Below are 22,777 nucleotides of genomic sequence, written 5' to 3' on the forward strand. Positions count from 1 at the left end.
TGACAAATCCAACAGTTTATTTTTTCTTTAACAAAATCTTAGCACTTTCTCCCTGTAGCCCCACTCCATGCCCGAACTACAAGGAAGGAAGGAGGGGAGCAGAGACCACGCCGTTCACTCGGGACACCGAGGGAGAGCACCTCGACCTTTTCTTGTGGTGAGTGACCTCCAGCGAGGCCTCTGGCTTCCCGGTTGTTACGTTGCTGTCGGGTTACGGTGGAACGAAGGGGTACCAGGGAGCCCTGGACAGGGCACGGGGCCAGCCTCGGTCAGCCCCAGGGCCGCAGTGTCGGCATCGTCCCCGCCCACTGGGCGCCCTGGAGACAGTCGCCTGGGTCTCCTGAGATGGGAGTTGGTGCTGGAGAGCCGGAAGCACTCGCCAAAGTCCAACTTCTTAAAACACAGCTGCTTCCATACTGTGTGAGTGTGTGTTAGTCACTCAGTCGTGTCCGACTCTTTGTGACCCCATGGACTGTAGCCCACCAGGCTCCTTTGTCCCTGGGATTCTCCAGGCAAGAATACTGGAGTGGGTTGCCATTTCCTTCTCCAAAAAGGCTGATGAAAGTGTGTAAAATCAAGATGATAACCGTACTTAGCAGCACAGTCACAATAAAGCATCACTGAGATCTGAGGAAGTATTTTCTTAGGAGTTCCTGCTTTGGACTGAGTTAGCCTGAGACACTGATCACCCCAGTGTCCTAAATCCATCAACAGGAACACAGATGCTCTATTTGTTATAAATATCTATTCAATCTTTTAAACTGACGGCTAGCCATGCCAAATTAAGAAGACTCTTGGCCCACATTTTTTTTCTCTCCTGTTTTAATCAAGGCTGCTCAGGGCTGGCCCCCAGCCTGCCACGGGCCTGTCTGCTGTGACCCCACCTCCCGGTCGGGCTCCTGGATGGGGAGACACGCGGCCCCCGCAGGCGGCAGGCCCAGCCGTGAGGACCCCTGACTTGCACGGCACAGCAGCCGGTGCCCCGGCAGCACGTGCCTGACTCCAGAGGGTGCCCCGCCGGGCTGCTCTCTGGGAAAGAGAGGGAGCGCTTTAGAATCACAGACCTAACTCAGCCCCAAGGGGAAGGGTGCCTTCTGGGAGCCAGTTTCTGTTGTCACGTTGACAGCGGGAGGAGGAGAGTGGGCGAGCGAGCTTGAACGGGCGGGCCTGGCGGAGTTAGCAACGTGCCGCCTCATCCTCGCCTGCAGTTAGTGCAGAACGAGCTGCCTTTCATGTAAAGACGCGCGGGGCGGCGAGTGTAGGGTGCGGGGGCTGGCCAGTCTGTGCCAGCCCCTGGGGGGACGCCCCACAGAGCTGGGAGAAGCCCAGTCACTCGGCCTGAGACGAAAGCTCCCTCTGCAGGTGACAAAGCAGCAGGCCTGCTCCCGAGAACCTGGAGTGGGAGCGCGGAAGTCCCATGCTGTCCGGCCCCGCCCGCAGCGCTATCTGAAGCTCCCGACGTGGATGGAGAGAGAAGCTTCTGGTCCACGGGCCTGGGCGGGCATCTCTGCACCAGAGAAGACATCGCTGCTGCGTGCATGGAGGGCCTCCCGGCTGTAGGGAGAGAGAGGCCGTCAGGGGTTCACATCCCAGACGCTGGGGCCCCAGCAGGTTGAGGAGGGGCTCCTGATTTCACTTCCAACGTTCAGGGTCAGGTGAGAACAGGGCACAGATATTCCCACAAAGCCCTGCAGACCAGGGCTCCACGCTGCACTCAGGAGCGTGAGCCCAGAGGTCGCAGTGGGAAGCTGAGGACCGTCACTCACCTTTTCCTTTTCCCCAGGGCAAGCTCTTTCTGTTTTTGTCTTCCTATGTCGTCTCGGACGGTACTGAAATCATCATCGTCTTCAACCAGGAGATTCTGCATGTCAAAATAATTACTGAGCAATGTTTTCAGACATCTTTCTAGCCTACATTTAAGAGATGTATGTAAAAAATCACCTATGGGATATCCAAACTTACATAAACTAGATTAATAACATGAGACGATCTAGTGCTTGATGAGAACAAAATGAGCTAGGGGCAGGCCAAGCTCGAGACGGAGGTGCGGGGGTACTGTCCGAGCTCCCCAAGTGAGCAGGCAAGGGGCCCCGAGGCGCAGCAGGCCACCCAGTCAGTGTAGCTCCGCGGCCGTGTCCTGGCACTGGGCTTCCTGCATCTCCCTGGAGCCGCCCCGGGGCCCCCTCCACCCTGCCGGGACCCACAGGCAGTCAGAGACGGGGAGTCGGCGTCAGGCTCGCCGCTCCCACAGGCCGGTCTCTGTCCGGGTGCACTGACCACAACGCTCCGTCTGAGCACACGTGGGCAGGAGGAAAGCCTGTGTTGCAAAGTGATGCCGAGCCTCCCAGGCCCCGGGTTAGGGACGCCGGGGTTCTTGGCCACGAGCCCCAAGGGGATATGGGGGAGCGAGCGCTGATTGGGGGTGGTGGTCCTCCCACGCCCGACACGCCAGCTAAGGGGCTGCAGGGGGCTGGCTCCCTGCTTCTCCACCTCAGGTGGGAAAAGCCTCCCCCACGACAGCCAAGTGCTCCGCTGAGTTCAGTGCGACTGTGTCCATCTTCGTCTTTACAGCACAGGAACCTGACCCCCAGCAAGCCTCGGCGTTCCACCTGGTTCTCTGCTTTCTGTTAGTGATCGTCCTGTGACTTTCCCACACCAAACACTTGGATGTGTGTTCGCAGTGACACCTGGGCTCTGTTTTATCTGCTTTAAATGCTGTGCTCTCTACCGCCACATCAATCCTTTCCCCCCCATTTTACGTATCCCCTTTCTGGGGGTCATTTAAGTTCTTTCCAGTGTTAGTCTTCTATCCAAACAGCCCTTCAATGCTCATTTCTGCATACCCACCCCCCACACATAGGTGATTTGGCAACCCACTCCCGTATTCTTGCCTGGAAAATCCCATGGACAGAGGAGCCTGGTGGGCTACAGTCCATGGGGCTGCAAAGCACTGGACACGACTGAGCATGCATGGACGTGCGTGCGCACACACGTGCACACATGGGTGTTTCTGGGTGTTTATATCTAGAGTGGAAGCACCTGGCTGCATCGTGTGGGCACCTTTGTTGACTGCTGCCAACTGCTGCTTACTTGGCACTGGTGTTTCCTGGTGCCAGTCCCACGAGTCTGGCCTGGCAGCTCAGGTTTTATCTTGCAGGCCCCTGGTTACTGGGAAGCTGTCTTTTCACCTGCTTTCTGAGCACTGCCAGGCATTACTCACTAGGGGAGAGATGGGCAAAGCTTATTTTTCTGTAACTGATTTGCAGAAGTACTTTACATATTTGGGACACTAGTCCGTATTGCTTGTATCCTGATATATTATCTTTTCCTATTTGTGGCCTGTCTTCTCACTTTGTACTGTTTCCTTTGATGAAAAGCAGCTTTTACTTTAAATGTATGGTTGGCCCTCAGAGTTCACAGTGGACTGGTTTCAGGACACGCCACAGACACCAAAATCCTGGGATGCTTGAGACCCACAGCTGGCACTCTGCATCCGCAGTGCCACACCTGCGGATTCAACCAACTGCAGTTTGTAGTACTCTGTGTATTTATTGGAAAAAAAAAATGTATATATAAGTGGACCCAGGCAGTTCAAACCCATGCTGTTCAAGGGTCAACTGCAGTCAAATTTATTCATCCTCTTCTTTATGGATTATGCTTTATATTTCTTACTTTAAGAAATCCTTCTTAACCTAAGTCATAAAAATTTTCTTATCTTCTAAAGGTTGAAATGCTTTTCACATTTAAGTCTTCATGTTGATTGTTGTACAGGTGTGAGCAGAGGTGGACAGAGATTTTATGGGGTCTACAGCTTATAAAAATTGATCCTCTTTATGAAAATACAACCAAACTTATGACTATAATTATTGAATAATCCATTTTTAATGCAGCCTGAAATACCTGTCAAGTTTCATTATATGAGTGATTTTGTTTCACTGCTCTATTTCAATCTTGCCCCTGCCCCAAAGCTAGTCAACACAGCTCTGTAATCAGTCTTAATTCTTGGTACGGCAACACCCTGATCTTGTTCTTTAAAAATATCTTACCTCTTCAGCCTTTTGCTGTTCCACGTGAATTTATTCTCTTTAATCTACATGGTTTTTCACTGTGATGATACTGAACTTACAGATGTGGGACAACAGGTATCTTTACTGTTGTGAGGCTTCTGTTCCCAGAACATGATATGGGATATGATTCTGTATCTAACTGAAGCTTTAATGTCTCTCAGTATTTTTGTAATACTCTCCAGAAAGGTCTTATAAATCTTTTTGTTGGATGTATTCCCAGGTACTTTGTAATTTTACGTATGTTGACCTTATAACCTTTTGAACTCTCTTATTAGAACTAATGGCTTATTTGTATAGTCTTTCAAATGTGGAAAAACTGTATTTAAGAACAGTGTTATATATATTTTCCTTTGAGAATTTCTTTTACCTGTCTTTCAATTTCTGTTTATTTGCTTTTCTTTGTTGGGGGGAAGGTCATATTACATTGGTTACATTATTTAGTATTGTACAATGAAGAACAGAAGTGGTGATTAAGGGAATACTTATTCCTTAGTATAAATTTAAGGGAATACTTATTCCCTAATACAAAAAATTATCTAAGTCAAAAAACAAATTATTAATCAATAATTTAATAAATTATTAATTCTTAAATTAAGGATTTAAATCATTAACCCTTAATACAAAAAATACAATGACAACAAGTAGGTCTGTCCAAGGAATGCAAGGAAGGCTCAGTGTTGAGAGTATGTTTATGTAATAATACTCCATTACCAGATTAAAGGAGAAAAACCATATGGCTAATTAAACAGATGCAGAGAAAGCAGAGAATAAAATTTAATATTAAAAATCCAGTGCTCACTCATTATTTAAAAAAAAAAAACTTAAGAGTAAACTAGGAATGACAGAAATGTTTTAACCTAATATAGGTACCTGCATAAAACCTAAAGCCACACACTTAGTGATAAAACTTCAAAAGCATTTTCATTCAAGTCAGACTCAAACTTAAGGTTTTGGTATTGTGGTTCCACTGGCCTCATCAAAAGAGCTGTCTGGCTCTCCCTGTTCCCCCCACCTCGTGAAACAGTTTATCTGAAATGGGGCCGTCGATGCTCTGAAGACCTGAGTGTGCTTATCTGTGCTCTCCTGCAGAGGCTTCCTTTGCTCTTGCAACTACACCACCTTTTCTCTCTTCCCAGCTCCAGAGGCCCTCAATTTCTTCTCCCTGCCTAAGTTCTCTGCCAGCTTCACCGCGGCTTGCTCTGACATCAGCATTTCCTGGGGAGTTTCGCCGTGGCGGGGAGAAGTTGATAACACTTCTCTACACAATCATTTGATTCTGGTGTTTTGTCAGAGTGGTAAATTTACTGTGAAAAACTTACCTTAACACCAATAATATCTCCATCTTTCAAGTAATAAGGTGCACCCTGCAAATTATCTTGCTTTTTCTTCTTTTTCCTCTTGGTAGTTTGCTGATTCTACAGAAAAATTAAAACATCTTGAATTAAAACAAAAACTCAATCTCAAATTCTTAGTAGATACCCTATCAGTCTGTGAAAATATGGTTAATCTATTTGCTATGCCAGGAAGGCCCAATTTTCTTGAGAAAGCCCCATGTCTTTACCCAACTAGATACTGGAAGCCACGCAAACTTTTCAGGAAAGTATTTGGCAATTTCAATTTTCTCCACGGGAAGTGAATAGACGTCTGCCACTCGCTGCCTCAGGGAGCCGGCCGTCCAGCCTCGGGCCGTGTCCCACACCACATCCACAGGCGGGCCGTAGGCTCTCTTGCCAGGAAGGCGCATCTGTGTCCGCAGCAGCACGTCCCAGGGGCTGTGCCAGAAAACAGTTGCGTGTCAGATTTACCACCAGAGGAGAGAGGTGCTGTGAAGGGCAAAGCTGCTCCTCTGACTCGGCTGCTTTTCCCAAGAGATTCGCCCTGAACGAGCCCTGAACGCTTGTGGGGAACTTTGATTTCCTTCACTCCTGACCCAGAACGGAGGTGAGCGCCCATTCTGAGTCTGCGGCGCAGTCCTGGGGGAGGCAGCAGGAAGGGCTGAAGGCGGAGTTGGAGATGTTCCTCCCGGGAACACAGAGGAAAGAGGACTGGAGACAACGGGAAGGGCTGGCAGGGCTACACTCAAGAGGTGAGAGGGAAGGGGCTCAACACGACCAGGTTTTCTGCCACGGCGACTCCCCAGGAAATGCCGATGTCAGAGCAAGCCGCGATGGAGCTGGCAGAGAACTTAGCCAGGGAGAAGACATTGAGGGCCTGGAGCTGGGAAGAGAGAGAGAAGGCGGTGAAGTTGTAAGAGCAAAGGAAACCTCTGCAGAAAACCACAGATAAGAGGTCCTTGGAGAAAGAGAAAGAAGAGAAACATTCAGACAGGTCAGAAGGAAGTTCAGATGTGTGGAGAGTGTTTAAAATGTAAAATAGTAGGACGTGAAATAAAAACTACAGATAAGAACTGGAAGATAGGAGAAATGAAAACAATGGTGAGACAATGAACAGTTTTAATGCTGTATTTCTATTATATATAATATATATAAATATATATTATATATAATATATTTATATTATAAATATAAGTATATAATATATATTTTTATATATTATATAATACATATATAATCTATAGCATATAATTATATATAATATACTGATATATATTATAATATATATTATATTAAATATAAATATATAAATATATTTATAAATATATATTATATTTCTATTATATTGGTGTTTTATTGAAAGAAAGGGAAATGCAATTGTAGGATATGGACAACAGGGAGAGGGAAGGCCTGGTGAATTAGGAGACTGGACTGAATGCAGGGGACTGTGATCAAGAAGGGATTTGTCAGAGGGTGTGGGTGTTTTGGGGTCACTAAGCTCTATACAGTCAGCTAAAACAAGACCGGGAGCTGACTGTGGCTCAGATCATGAACTCCTTACTGCCAAATTCAGACTGAAACTGAAGCAAGTGGAGAAAACCACTAGACCCTTCAGGTATGACCTAAATCAAATCCCTTATGACTATACAGTGGAAGTGAGAATAGATTTAAAGGACTAGATCTGATAGACAGAGTGCTTGATGAACTATGGATGGAGATTTGTGACATTGTACAGGAGACAGGAATCAAGACCATCCCCAAGAAAAAGAAATGCAAAAAACCAAAATGGCTGTCTGAGGAGGCCTTACAAATAGCTGTGAAAAGACGGGAAGTGAAAAGCAAAGGAGAAAAGGAAAGATATACCCATTTAAATGCAGAATTTCAAAGAATAGCAAGGAGAGATAAGAAAGCCTTCCTCAGCGATCAGTGCAAAGAAATAGAGGAAACAACAGAATGGGAAAGACTAGAGATCTCTTCAAGAAAATTATAGATACCAAGGGAACATTTCATGCAAAGATGGGCTCGATAGAGGACAGAAATGGTAGGGACCTAAGAGAAGCAGAAGATATTAAGAAGAGGTGGCAAGAATACACAGAGGAACTGTACAAAAAAGATCTTCACGACCCAGATAATCACGATGGTGTGATCACTCACCTAGAGCCAGACATCCTGGAATGTGAAGTCAAGTGGGCCTTAGAAAGCATCACTACGAACAAAGCCAGTGGAGGTGATGGAATTCCAGTTGAGCTATTTCAAATCCTCAAAGATGATGCTGTGAAAGTGCTGCACTCAATATGCCAGCAAATTTGGAAAACTCAGCAGTGGCCACAGGACTAGAAAAGGTCAGTTTTCATTCCAATCCCAAAGAAAGGCAATGCCAAAGAATGCTCAAACTACCGCACAATTGCACTCATCTCACACGCTAGTAAAGTAATGCTTAAAATTCTCCAAGTCAGGCTTCAGCAATATGTGAACTGTGAACTTCCAGATGTTTAAGCTGGTTTTAGAAAAGGCAGAGGAACCAGATATCAAATTGCCAACATCTGCTGGATCATCGAAAAAGCAAGCGAGTTCCAGAAAAACATCTATTTCTGCTTTGTTGACTATGCCGAAGCCTTTGACTGTGTGGATCACAATAAACTGTGGAAAATTCTGAAAGAGATGGGAATACCAGACCACCTGACCTGCCTCTTGAGAAATCTGTACACAGGTCAGGAAGCAACAGTTAGAACTGGACGTGGAACAACAGACTCGTTCCAAATACGAAAAGGAGTACATCAAGGCTGTGTACTGTCGCCCTGCTTATTTAACTTATATGCAGAGTACATCATGAGAAACACTGGGCTGGATGAAGCACAAGCTGGAATCAAGATTGCCGGGAGAAATATCAATAACCTCAGATATGCAGATGACACCACCCATATGGTAGAAAGTGAAGAAGAACTAAAGAACCTCTTGATGAAAGTGTAAGAGGAGAGTGAAAAAGCTGGCTTAAAGCTCAACATTCGGAAAACTAAGATCATGGCATCTGGTCCCATCACTTCATGGTAGACAGATGGGGAAACAGTGGCTGACTTTATTTTTCTGGGCTCCAAAATCACTGCAGATGTTGACTGCAGCAATGAAATTAAAAGATGCTTACTCCTTGGAAGGAAAGTTATGACCAACCTAGACAACATATTAAAAAGCAGAGATCATATTATAAAAAATAAAAAAGAAAGCAGCAGGAAATAAATAAATGTTAATTGTAGTTATCTCCAAATCTAAGGTAAAAAAAAAAAAAAAAAGCAGAGACATTACTTTGCCAACAAAGGTCCGTCTAGTCAAGGCTATAGTTTTTCCAGTAGTCATGTATGGATGTGAGAGTTGGACTATAAAGAATGCTGAGTGCCGAAGAACTGACGCTTTTGAACTGTGGTGTTGGAGAAGACTCTTGAGAGTCCCTTGGACTGCAAGGAGATCCAACCAGTCCATTCTAAAGGAGATCAGTCCTGGGTGTTCATTGGAGGGAGTGATGTTGAAGCTGAAACTCCAATACTTTGGCCACCTGATGGGAAGAACTGACTCATTGGAAAAGACTCTGATGCTGGGAAAGATTGAAGGCAGGAAGAGAAGGGGACGACAGAGGATGAGATGGTTGGCTGGCATCACCAACTCAATGGACATGGGTTTGGGTAAACTCCCGGAGTTGGTGATGGATAGGGAGGCCTAGCGTGCTGTGGTTCACGGGGTTGCAAAGAGTCAGACACGACTGAGTGACTGAACCGAACTGAAGCAGAGCTGAGGTCCCAGAGCTTACAGAAGGTGGTCATTGTAGACGCAGGTGTTGCCAAGGAGGTGACAGAGGCTGGTGAAGACCCCAAGGAGCCAGAGTCCCCACTGAGGGTGGGCAAGAGTGCTTTGGAGGTCGGTCCAGGACAGAAGTGCCAATGGGGAAGGGGGTCTAAGTAAGTACACAACGTGGTCTTCAAAAGGACACTGCTCACAACAAATAACGACAGAAGGTCAAATTACACAATATAATATTCTGTATTATAGGAAGAGCTCACACAAATTAAGACTTTTTACTAAGACATCATTACAAACAGGCAAGATATATGAAACAATTCACATACCCACAAAATATAAATGGCCCATAAACCTTTGAACAAATGCCCCAATCTCACTAGCAATCAAAGCACCAAGGCAAATGAAACAAGATGACCATTTTTCATTTAGCAAACATTTAAACATTTAGCACTCAATGAGGGCTTGACAGTGAGGTGAAATAAATACTTAGAAACACTGCTTGTGGGAACATAAATTGATATACCTTACCTGGAAACGAATTTAATGATTTATTTTAAGAGGTTTAAAATGTCCATACTATTTGATCCAGAAATTCCCCTCCAGGGAACTACTAGAGTAACACAATTTGCATTAAGAATGTCTTTTTATAAAACAGAGGGATTAAGTGAAGGTCAGATACGGTTGAAAGAGCAGACTTGTTATACAGGTGGGCAATGAGAATCATCGTGTCAGGCAGAACTTAGTATCTGGTGTTACTGACAAAAATGTCTCATACAAGAAAGTCCTATAATGAAAAAAAGAATAGTTACGTTTGATCACAGACAACTCTGGGGTGCTTCTTTAGTCAATAAACAAACTGACTGTGACAAAGGCGCTGTCCTAGGTACTGGGGACGCAGCAATGACCAAAAACAGCGCTCGCTCTCCCAAAGCCATTATGGGTTCAATATACACTGGGACTGACTGAAAAATTAATCTGTTTTTATGGAAAGATGAATTCTAAGATCTAGATATCAGACATACAAACACATTTCTAGAACATAATCTGTTTTAAGTTGCCAGACTCATTAGAAGCAGTGGAAAAAAACACTTAAAATTTTAACAACTTAATAGTAAAGAAACTATCCTTTGTGATCAGTTGTTGTTTAGTTGCTAAGTCATGTCCGACTCTCTTGTGACCCCATGGACTTTAGCCCACCAGGCTCCTGTGTCCATGGGATTCTTCAGGCCAGAATACTGGAGTGGGTTGCCATTTCCTTCTCCAGGGGATCTTCCTGATGGAGGGATCGAACCCACGTCTCCTACATTGGCAGGAGGATTCTTTCCCACTGAGCCTCCAGGGAAGCCTTGCTGTGATCAGACACATATGTAATTCTGTATGTGTAGTAGGATGTCTTACCCCAGGTTTTCTTCTTTCTGAAGGGGCTCTAAGCAGATCTCAGTTCTCTTTCCCAATTTATATTCCCTGATAACAAATGAAACAAAACAATACTGAATGACATACTACTTAATTTTTTAAAGGTTTTTTAAAAAACCAATTTCAAGTATTCTTAAGTGAAACAGTATACCATATAAGAACACTGAAAATTTAAGAGACTACCATGAAAAATTATATACCAACAAACTGTACAACAGAGAAGAAATGGTAAATTCCTAGAAATATACAACCTACCAAGACTGAATCATGAAGAAACAGAAAATCTGAACAGACCAATTATTAGTAAGGAGATTGAATCAGTAATAAAAAACCTAACAAAAAAGAGTTGAGGACCAGATGTTTTTACTGATGATAAAAGATTTAATACCAATCCTTCCCAAACTCTTCCAAAAAAAAAAAAACAAACAAACAAAACCAGGAGGGAACACTTCCAAACTCATAGTATGAAGCCAGAATTACCTAGATATCAAAATCAGACAAGAACATTACAAGAAAAGAATATTAAAGGCTAAAGTCCCTGATGAACACAGCTGCAAAAATTCACAAAGAAATACTAGCAAAACAAATTCAACAACACATTAAAAGGCTCATACACTATGATCATGTGGGATTTATGCAAGGGATGCAAAGATGGTTCAACATTCGCAAATCAATTGATGTGATACAACCACGTAACAGAATGAAGGACATGATCATCTCAACAGATGCAGAAAAAGCATTTGACAAAATTCAACTCTTTCACATTAAAAATTCGCAACAAACTGGGTATTCAACACCATAAAGGTGTTATTTGACAAGCCCATAGCTAGTATGATACTCAACAGTGAAAAGCTGAAAACTTTCTAAGATCAAGAACAAGACAAGGATGCGCTCATACCACTCATATCCAACACAGCAGTAGAAGTGCTACTCAGAGCAATTAGAAAACAAAAGGAATCCAGACTGGAAAGGAAGAAGTAAAACTGTTGTCTCTGTTTGTGGATGACATGGTGATGTTTACAGAAACCTCTAAAGGCTCCACCAAAAAAAACCCTCTTAAAATGAATAAATAGGGACTTCCCTGGTGGCCTAGTGGATAAGAATCTGCCTGCCAATGCAGGGGACACGGGTTTGATCCCTGGTCTGGGAAGATTTCACACACCTCAGAGCAACTAAGCCCGTGGACCACAACTACTGAGTCCACGCTCTGGAACCTGTGGTCCACAGGAGCAGTGACCCCACTGAGGAGCCCTCGCACAGCAAGGAAGAGGAGCAGCACCCATTAGCCGCACTGCAGGAAGCCCACGCAAAGAGCAGCAAAGACCCAGCACAGCCAAAAATGAATAAATAATGATTAAAAACCCACTAATAAATGGATCCAGTAAGCTTGCAGGACACAAAATCAATATACAAAGATCAGTTGCATTTTATATACCGACAATAAATTATCAGAAAGAGAAATTAAGAAAACAATCCCAATTCCAACAGCATCAAAAAAATCAAATAAAATACTTAGGAATAAATTTAACCAAGGAGGTGAAAGACCTGTATACTGAAAACTACCAAGACACTGATGAAAGAAATTGAAGACACAAACAAATGGAGCGATTCCATGGTCATGGATTGGCAGAATATTGTTCAAATGTCCACACCACTCCCCCCCCCCAAATCTATAAGTTCAATGCAATCCCTGTCAGAATTTCAACAGCATTTTGCAATTAAAAATAGAAACAGTTCTAAAATTTTTATAAACCCACAAAAGACCTCAAATAGCCAAAGCAATCTTTTCCTAAGAAAGAAGAACAAAGCTGAAGGCATCATGCCCTCTGATTTCAAACTATACTATAAACCTATAGTTATCAAAACAGTGTAGTACTGGCATAAACAACACACACGTATCAGTGGAACACAAAAGAGAGCCCAGAAATGGACACATGCGTATCTGGTCAATTAGTTTATAACATGGAAGCTAAGAACCCACAATGGGGAAGTCTCTTCAATAAATGGTGCTGGCGGGGGAAATGGACAATCTCATGCAAAAGAATGACACTAGATCCTCACCTTACACCATATGCAAAAATCAACTTAAAATTGATTAAAAGATTTGAACATAAGACCTGAAATTGTAAAATTCCCAAAAGAAAACCGTGGGGTAAAGCTCCTTGATATCAGCTTTGGCATGATTTTTTTTTGGATTTGACACTAAAAGCGAAGGCAATAAAAGAAAAAATAAACAAGTGGGACTACATAAAATTAAAAAGCTTTTGCACAGCAAAGGAAACCATCAACAAAATTAAAAAGCAATCTATGAAGTAGGAGAAAGTATTTGCAAAGCTAAGAGGTTAGTATTAAAATTATATTGAGAACTCATACAACTCAATAGCAAAAAGCAAACAATCTGACTAAAAAATGGCAGAGGGTGTGAACAGAAATTTTTTAAAGAAGACATACTAATAGTCAACAGGTACATAAAAAGGTTCTCTACATCACTAATCATCAGGGAAACGCAAACCAAATCCACAGTGAGATACCATCTCACACCTGTCAGAACACTTATTATTGAAAAGACAAGAGAGAACAAGTATCAGTGAGGATGTGGAGGAAAGGGAACCCTTGTTCAAGGCCGGTGGGAATGTAAATTGGTTCAGCCACTATGGAAAAACAGTATGGAGGTGCCTCAAAAAATTAAAAAAAGAACTATCACATGATCCAGCAATCCCACTGCTGGGTACCTCACCAAAGGAAACGAAAACAGGATTTTGAAGAGATTATCTGCATTCCCAGGTTCACTGCAGCATTATGTGCAGTAGGCAAGATATGGAAAAACCTAGTGTCTTTACTGAAAGACTGGATAAAGGTGTGGTTTATGGGTGTGTGCATACACTCACACACACAAGGAAAATCATGCAGCCCTAAGAAAGGACATCCAGTGGCTTGAGATAACACAGACAGACACTGAGGGCATTATGCTAAGTGAGACAGGGCCACTGCTGTATGCATCCCTTACATGTGGACTCTAAACAAGCTGAACTAATAGACACAGGGACTGGACTAGCGGTTTCCAGGGGCTGGGAAGGGAAAAGGGAAGATACTGGTCAAAGGGTACAGACTTTCAGTTATAAACTATAATCAGCATGCTGTACCTGACATCCCCAGGATGTACTTATCTTATAACACTGTATTATATACATACTTTTCTTATAACACTGTATTATATACATACTTTTCTTATAACACTGTATTATGCACTTAAAAGTTGCTGATAAGAGAGTAGATCTTAAAATGTTCTCACACAAAAAATGGCGATTATATGATGTGATGGAGGTGTGAGCTAACACTATGGTGGTAAAATCATTCTGCAATATATGTCTGTCAAATCAATACTGGAGAAGGCAATGCACCCAACTCCAGTACTCCTGCCTGGAAAACCCCAGGGACGGAGGAGCTTGGTAGGTGGCAGTCCATGGGGTCGCTGAGTCAGGCACAACATTTTTCACTTTTCACTTTCATGCATTGGAGAAGGAAATGGCAACCCACTCCAGTATTCTTGCCTGAAGAATCCCAGGGACAGAGGAGCCTAGTGGGCTGCCGTCTATGGGGTCACACAGAGTTGGACACGACTGAAGCGACTTAGCAGCAGCAGCAGCAAATCAATACACTTATACAGTGTTAGTGAGCTAAAATTGCTCAGTCATGTCTGACTCTTTGCAACTCCACAGACTGTTGCCCGCCAGGTTCCTCCGCCAATGGAATTCTTCAGGCAAGAATACTGGAGTGGGTTGCCATTCCCTTCTCCAGGGGATGTTCCTAACCCAGATCTCCTGCATTGTAGGCAGATTCTTTACCATCTGAGCCACCAGGGAAGCTTTATACAATGTTATATATCAATTATATCTCAATAAAGCTGGGGGAAAAAACACTCAAAATTTTGTTCCACAGTCTCTGGACCAAAGTAAAAACAGGCAAAACTACATTTTTACTTAATATGAAAAACTGAAGTTGTCTCAGAGTTTGTGATAAAAAGCTCTGTCCACCTGACAATGTGAATGACCTGGAATGGGCTGTTAGCGAGTGTTCACTAAGAAACCTACTTGAGCTGCTGCTGGTGGACTCGTAAGAGCCGGCCTAGGCGCTTACTTTCCACTGTCCAGGCTCGGAGGAAGGCTGGAGATGGGATGGAAAACTCCAAGGAGGGCAAGGTCATGGCCTAGAAAAGAAACAGACAACTGAAAAAGCACTCTTAAAAACAGACTGCTCTAGGGAAAAATGAAGTGCTACACAATGACATCTGAGGGAGACAGCATCTCAAGTGATGATAATATCTACCAAAAACCCACAGGAATCTCTCTTAAATGAAATTAATCCTGAGTCACTTTTGTATTCCTCTATGCTAAATGACTTTTCTATTTCTGAACCAAAAGCTCCTTTTTAATGATTATGTTTTAGAAAATGAAACTTTAATTTCTATGTGACTGTAACTCAAGAGCAGAGGCCACTCTAATAAAAGCAAGGACTTGTCTTCAATTTCCATCTGTACTACTATCATTCAACAGTGTTTGCTCTGCCAAGGAAATGACTTTCTATTTTGAAATATTTCAGAATCTCCGGATCCAACTGCTAGGCCCAAACCACTGTACTAATTCTGTAGGGTGGATAACTATTCATATACTTAGGTTGTATTATATGACATGGCCAATATTCATCCATTTTTTAATCTAGAAACAGTAATTTTGTATCTTTTAATCCAATATAAGAAAAAAAAGGTCGCTTCCTTCTTGTTCTTAAGAGAATAAGATCATTTGCTTTTTTTGAGGAAGGTATTTCAGACAGTGAGGATACACAGGAGGTCAATCAATGACTGATATTTAACTTACATGCCCCTACACTTTTTCCTTTAAGAAAAAGAAGGATGCTCATTTTAGTCCATTGAGAGTTAAGATGCTTCTTAAGCATTTTGTGTTGTAGTCAACCGAGCCCTTCCATTTGGACAGAGCACTCTGTGAATATTAATGTCCAAGAAAACAATACAATATCTAGTTTAACATTCTAACATAAAGCTGAGATTCTAACCTCCTGGGCAACTGACAACACAGCTTTTGCTAACCACATTTAACACATGAATCACAATGGTGCAAAAACAATGTAAATAAAGGAGTAAAGTGAATGCTTTACAAACGTTCCAACAAATGTTGCCCTAAAAAAAATCAAAATGAACATAAGCTGCAAGTCACTGAGGAGACAGTCAAATGAAAGCACAGCATGCCTGTCAGAGTGGGAAGAAAGGAAGCCACAGGGTGACTGAACGAGCCCGGGGGCCCCCTGAGCAGTGTGGGTGTGGCCTGTGAGGTACTCACCACTGAACATGGCATGTGACACATGCCATATCAGAACAGACTGTAATTGAGGGAAAAGGAAATAGAAGAATATATTAATATCTCACTGGAAGCAGCCAGATCACCACTAGGGTTCGCTGCAGGAGGAAGGCTGACCTGAGACTTCAGCTCCCCCAAGGTGGCATCTTCTGAGATTTCAAGGTCTCCCAAGTACCAGAGGGAAGCTTCCGCGTGTGCGTCACTGGGAGCACCTGCAAAGGACAGAGCGAGACTCTGACAGGAGCTTTAGATGAACTGAGCTCATATTTCTGAAATACAGGCTGTGTTGGGACACTGTACACAGGCTTAGTACAATTCTATCCAAGCAACTCGGAATCTGCGTGCCTGAGAGTCAGCCTCTCGGGACTTCATGGGGAGGAAGCGGGGTCTGGTAGATGGGCCGCCAGGGGGCGTGGTGTGGGCACAAGACCGTGTCTTCTGCCAGGATGGGTCTGAGGAATTTCACACTTGAGCTGTCACTGAAAGCATCAGGAGCTTAAATGTCCTGTTCTGTTACAGTGAAGGGGGATGCTATTCCTACTGCCAAGGGGAGCTTGAGAGATAATATATAACAATTCCTTGAAAAAACTGAATACACTGCCATAACAATAAAGATAATAAAAATAACAGATGGCAAATGAAAGGTAAATCCAAAAAAAAAAGAAACAAAACAGGATGGTATTTTATAGAGGTTACATACAAATCACTGTATAAAAATAGGATGGTATTATTATGCTATGAATTACAGAATACATAGATTTTGTTGTAATTTAAGTATATTTTAAAAAACACACATTTCTGTTGCTTCTCAGCAGAAGCAGTCATTTTACTTTTCTTCATGACACATTGGCTGCTGTAATTCTGTTGTGTTCTCACCTGGAGTGGAACTGGCTTTCCAGACGCCGCCTTGAGAAAGGGTACAATTCATCTGGTCCTGGTGATCCTTCCAGTGATACAGCAGCCCCTGAGGCTGGTACCACCAGATGGGCATCGTCAGGAAACCCTGAGGAATGGAGATTTCAAACTGCTGATGCACACAGATTAAGTCAACTTCCACTTCCACAGATAAACATCTTGATATAGAAAGTGTTCCTGAATTTAGTATCTTTCCTTAAGATGTATGTATTAACTGCCATACATTATCAATTTACCGCTTTTACAATCAAAAGTTTAAAATCATAAAAATCAGTATTTAGGGTGAATGGGACTAATGTTCTATAAATTAGGAGCTACAATAAGTGAAAAGTATAAACAAACTAACAAAACATTTGACAGAACAAACTACATAACTATTTTCAGGCACTGGAACAGCACCGCAGCACAATGCACCAGTTACATGCAGTTTTAATTTATAAAAGTTTCTAAAGGAACTTTCTACAGAGAAGCAACAATCTATTCATCTAAAGTGCATTCCTATATAACAACTACATGAAATAAACCCATCTCCTAAAACACATTCTGTAATTTCAGTTTTACTAACTTAATTGGTTCTTCCCCACCCCTTTTTTGAGTTAGTAAAGAACTTGAATAGATTAGCTATGCTACAGTGGTCAATTTCCAACAATAGAAGATGAGAATGTGGGGAAAAAAACATGTACTTTTAAATACATATTTTTCAAGAAATGCATGTTAAAATGAGAATATTTTTGTTTATCAAATTGGTGACAATTAATAAATACTTAACTTTCATGCAATAAATAAATGTAAATCAGAGCAAAAAACTCCATTTTTTCATTCAGTTCAAACCTAAACTCTTGTAAACTGGTGCCTGGAGTGTAAACTGCTGCCAAGTTTCTGGAGAGTAATTTGGTGCTGTCAAAATTTAAAATGCCCAAGCCCTCTGACCCAGTCATTCTATGGTTGGGATTTTACCCTCTTATATACTGGCCCATGCATACTGAGATATTCACTGCAAATTGTTTATGGCAGCAAAAACCATGAACCAACCTCAAGGTTCCATTTTAGAAGACTGGTACATTACGGTAGGCCGTAACTTTTGACAAAGAAATTTCAGTTCCAGGAATTTATCCTATGGATACATATGTACAAAATGGCAAGTAGACAGTATTTTTGGCAGTGTTATTTCTATCAACAAACGACTGGAAACAACCTAAATGTACTGGTTAAATAAATCATGGGTACCTCCATACATATCAAATAGAATGAGATAATTTTGTGTATGGATACAGCATATATATGGGGATAAACCATTAATGAAGAAAGCCAGGTGCAGAATACGGTGTAAAGCTTATAATCTTTTCTGTAAACAGAAATATGTATATACACATGAATGTGTACATGCATGCTCCATATATACACATATGTGTGTATGTGTGTATTGAAGCACACGCTTCTGGAAGGATACAGGGGAAGCTGGCTGCCTATGGAGGGAGGACAGACACCAAGGGGATGCTGCTGCTGCTGCTGCTGCTAAGTCGCTTCAGTCGTGTCCGACTCTGTGCGACCCTATAGACAGCAGTCCACCAGACTCCGCCGTCCCTAGGATTCTCCAGGCAAGAATACTGGAGTGGGTTGCCATTTCCTTCTCCAGTGCATGAAAGGGAAAAGTGAAAGTGAAGTCGCTCAGTTGTGTCCGACTCTTAGCGACCCCATGGGGGACCTCCTTTTCATGGCCCAGCTTTTTATATCCTTTATATTCAAAAATTAAAGAGCACAGTATAAAATACAATAGAATTCTTTGAAGTCATGAAGAATAAAAAGGTAGGTCTGTATGTGCTGATGTGAAGAGATCCTCAAGACATACTAAATGAACAAAAACAAAAAACACAAGGAATAAAACAGTGCGTAGAGTATGATCCCCTTTATGTAAACTTTGAAAAGGCTATGCACATATTCACATTCAACATACAAACAGGTGCAATTTTTTTCTTGGAAGTATAAAAAAGGAAAAATAATTGGGCTCTTTCTGGAGAGAAAGATATAAGAGAAACTTCTGTTAATCATTCTATAGCCTTCTACATTGTCTGAATTTTCTAATCATAAGCAAATGATTATCTGAGTGCTAGAATTTGGGGTAATTTTATTTTCCTCTTTACATGTGTCCACATTAATAACAACAACAACTACTAAATAATGGCTTTTCTGAGTGGTAATATGCAGTGTCTGTGGCAGAGGAGCAGCATGAGCCCCCTCACAGACCCACACTAGGACTGCAACCTTGCTTCAATCAACTCTTCGGGAAAACGATTTGGCTTGTTAACTCCATCTTTAGAATTGTCTTAAGAAGGATTTATATTTATTACTATTTATAAGAACAAAAAGTTTAAAATAAACTGAACTCCAAACAACAGGGATATAGATGAATTAAACTGTGCTAAGTCATACACTGGATATAATGACTGTTTTTAGATTTTATGATCAGGTTAAAAAATTAAATATAAAAAATAGGAAATAAAACTGTACATACAATTGATGGAAGGAAATATATAAAGATGTAAAGTATGGTAGCTATCTGACTGGTAGAATTTGGGGTAAGTACTCTGTACTCATTATGATTGTATTTCCCTATTTTCACACAATGAGAACATATCATCTTTGCAATCACAACACAGAAACTGCTATTTACAAAATGTCTACTCGGGAGCAAAGTCTTACCAGAGGAGGAAGTTTTCCTTCAGTTAAAAGCAAAGTATCTCCAGAACAGATCATAAGCTCTTTCAGCTTTGCATCCTAGAAACACAGAAAGTGAAAGTCTCTTTTGTCACTTATGACTTCTGAAAGGAATAAAGAGACCATTCAATCTTTAAAAAAAAAAACACCGATGCCTCTATTACCCTTTCAAGAAATAAGTAGATGAATAATGAAGCGGATATTGAAGAGATGGAAATAAGCTATAAAATAGTACATCATTATGTATTAAAACTGTATAATTAAGAACTTTAAAAGATTAAAGGAAGGCAGATGGATGAGATGAAAAATGGCAGACTAATTTACAGAAGATAAAATTTTCGTTACGCTTAAAAGATGGGCTGGATTTGGAAAACTCAGAGGAAACAAGAAGGAATTTCTCAAGGAAAGAAGAATACGGCAGGACTTCCTCAGTGGCTCCATGGTAAAGAATCCGCCTGCTAATGCAGGAGACACAGGTTTGATCCCTGATCCAGGAGATCCCACATGCCACAGAGCAACTAAGCCCGTGAGCCACAGCTATTGAGCCTGTGCTCAGAGCCCAGGGGCCGCAACTACTGAGCCCATGCACCCTAGAGTCCATGCTCCAACAACAGAGCCCACTGCAAAGAGAAGCCCGGGCACCGAAACAAACAGCCTCCTCTCAATGCAACCAGCGAAAGCCTGCCTGGCAGCGAAGACCCGGCACAGCCAAAAATTAAACCAATACAATTATCACAAAAAAAGAAGAAGAACATGGCAAAGTCAAGGTTAAGTCAAGGGTCAGTATGATTTGTATATATGATTTACATCAAGGGGAAGAGCTAAGAGACTAATTAGAGTGGGAGGTATCTGTTGGAGAGTAACAGGAAAGAAAACTGGGTGGGAAAGGGGTCACAGGTCAAAGGGGTGTGGAACAGAAAAAAAGTAGTTTTCAGTTGTTTTTAAAAAGCCACTCAAGATTTCTGAGAAGAGGATTTTTAAAGATCACCCTAAGTTGTCAGACCTGTGACATACTGATATCAAGTGGGAACACCGAGGCTTAGGGACGCCAGCTGTAGTAACTCAGGCAAGAGGCAAAAAAAAACCCAAATGAAACAAAAGACCAAAAATCAGGGTTTGAACCAGGAGGCCAGCAATGGAATTGGAGGAGTGGAAAGACTGACAGGTCTCTGAAGGCCAGGACCAAATATGACCTACGTCAGGTAAGGAGGGTAAGCCACATGTGGAGCTGGAAAAGGTTAGGATGAGAAAGACTAACGGCAAATCTGAGAAGTGGAGCCAGTTCTGAGGGTAATGAGTTTGCTTTTAGAGGAACTGGTTGATACTGGTTTGAGAATTAGTAAGAGAAGAAAATGAGGCAAACATTTGACTAGATAAACTCTCCTGACATCCAAACTTTATGTCCTGACAATTCGTTGAGGTCCACTTCTTACTCTAGGCTGTCAAATTCCTGGCCAGGACTCACAGGGGCCTCTCTATTGGCTGTTACACAGCAAAGACCTTTCCCTGGAAGGCCCTGCTTTAAATCAGCCTCTGCTGATGTTTAATGCCAGAGTCTCACTGAACAGAAAGCAGGCACATAAAGACTGGGGGAAAGGGCACAACCATCTGAGGACATAGATTTGGACTGTGAGGTCTGATGCTACTTGGAGCAGCAATAAGGAGATTAACCAACATGAAAAGATAGTCATCATCACTAATTATCAGAGAAATGCAAATCAAAATTACAATGGGGAATCCCCTCATACCAGTCAGAGAGGCCATCAAAATAGTCTACAAATAATAAATGCTGGAGAGGGTGTGGAGAAAAGGGAATGTTGGTGGGAATGTAAATTGGTACAGTCACTATGGAGAACAGTATGGAGGGTCCTTAAAAAACTAAAAATAAGAGTTTTCATATAATCCAGCAATTCCACTCCTGGGCATATATCCAGAGAAAACTCTAATCTGAAAAGATACAGGCACCCCAGTGTTCACAGTGGCACTATTTACAGAAGCCAAGACATGGGAGCTGTCTAAGTGTCCATCGGCAGATGAACAGTTAAGAAGATGTGGTACACACACACACACACACACAATGGGGTATTACTCAGTCCGAAAAATAAGAATGAAATAATGCCATTTGCAGCAACATGGATGGACTTAAGAGATTATCATACTAAGTAAGATAAAAAGACAAATATACATTGCTTACATATAGAACCTAAAAAATGGTACAAATGAACTTATTTACAAAACAGAATAGACTCACATACAAAGAAAGCAAATTTGTTTACCAAAGGGGAAAATGGAGGAGGGATAAATTATGAGGTTGGGATTAACATATACACATTACTATGTATAAAATATATAACAAGGACCTACTGTATAGACAAGGCAACTATACTCAATATCTTATAATAACCTATAATGGAAAAGAGGGCTTCCCAGGTAGTGCTAGTGGTAAAGAACGCGCCTGCCGGTGCAGGAGACCTAAGAGACATGGGTTTGATCTCTAGGTCAGGAAGATCCCTTGGAGGAGAGCATGGCAACCCATTTCAGTAAATGAAAAAGAATCTGAAATAGAATATATATATATATATATATATATATATATATATATATATATTTAACTGAATCACTGTGTTGTACACCTAAAACTAACACTCTAAACCAACTATACTTCTATAAAAATTAAAAGCAAGAGGAGGAAGAGTAACCAGACTCCAACCGTCCTATAATAACTTTGTTCCTATGTCTTATCCTAAGTGTCTGGTGGAATTTAGAGATGCAGCTTGAAGCAGAGCGTAAGTGATTGGCTGGTAAGATGAATTCTGCCATCATCAACTTACACAGAAACTCTGAGATTAAAACATTCAGGTTTCAAAATTTAGAGTATATCTTCAAATTCTTCACTGGTTCAAATGTCTTTTGTTCTCTGTAGTTCTCTGCCTCTTTATGAAGAACTACTACTAGAGACATATTCTCTTATCAAAAGAGGACTCAATACATATATTAGATATGTTCCCACTTAGCTGAAACTTTCCCTCTGACTCTGAAAAAACTACAGTGAGAAGAAACCAAAGTAGATCCACGTACGGATTCTTGTATCCTAAAAAAAGTAAGCTTTTTCTAGAATTTATTCATATGAATAGGGTGGTATCCTTAGGAAAACACAAAACAAACACAA

The 22,777-nt window shown here is 41.8% G+C and overlaps 1 protein-coding gene across 46 annotated transcripts in view; it reads right to left on the minus strand.

The window, feature by feature from the left end:
• The window catches only part of USP40 (ubiquitin specific peptidase 40), an 83,241-nt gene continuing 60,464 nt past the window's right edge, over nt 1-22,777 (minus strand). For 17 of the 46 annotated variants that reach the window (XM_081491061.1, XM_081491059.1, XM_081491033.1 and 14 more), the window contains 9 exons: nt 19,594-19,668; nt 16,855-16,981; nt 16,096-16,190; nt 14,698-14,813; nt 10,589-10,654; nt 5,629-5,839; nt 5,387-5,482; nt 1,767-1,861; nt 1-1,554 (listed from right to left, as the gene is read on the minus strand). In XM_081491061.1, the coding sequence (XP_081347187.1) occupies nt 1,443-1,554; nt 1,767-1,861; nt 5,387-5,482; nt 5,629-5,839; nt 10,589-10,654; nt 14,698-14,813; nt 16,096-16,190; nt 16,855-16,981; nt 19,594-19,668 (993 nt within the window). In that variant the 3' untranslated portion in view covers nt 1-1,442. Of the gene's footprint in view, nt 1,555-1,766; nt 1,862-5,386; nt 5,483-5,628; nt 5,840-9,411; nt 9,975-10,588; nt 10,655-14,697; nt 14,814-15,960; nt 16,001-16,046; nt 16,191-16,854; nt 16,982-19,593; nt 19,669-19,710; nt 19,713-20,866; nt 20,923-22,270; nt 22,273-22,777 lie in introns of those variants that run through there. The other 29 variants (XM_081491036.1, XM_081491063.1, XM_081491062.1 and 26 more) reach the window with 10 other exon arrangements.

The sequence above is a fragment of the Giraffa tippelskirchi genome, chromosome 5 (assembly GCF_054371585.1).
Source record: "Giraffa tippelskirchi isolate mGirTip1 chromosome 5, T2T-mGirTip1v1.2.pri, whole genome shotgun sequence".
Taxonomy (NCBI): Eukaryota; Metazoa; Chordata; class Mammalia; order Artiodactyla; family Giraffidae; genus Giraffa; species Giraffa tippelskirchi.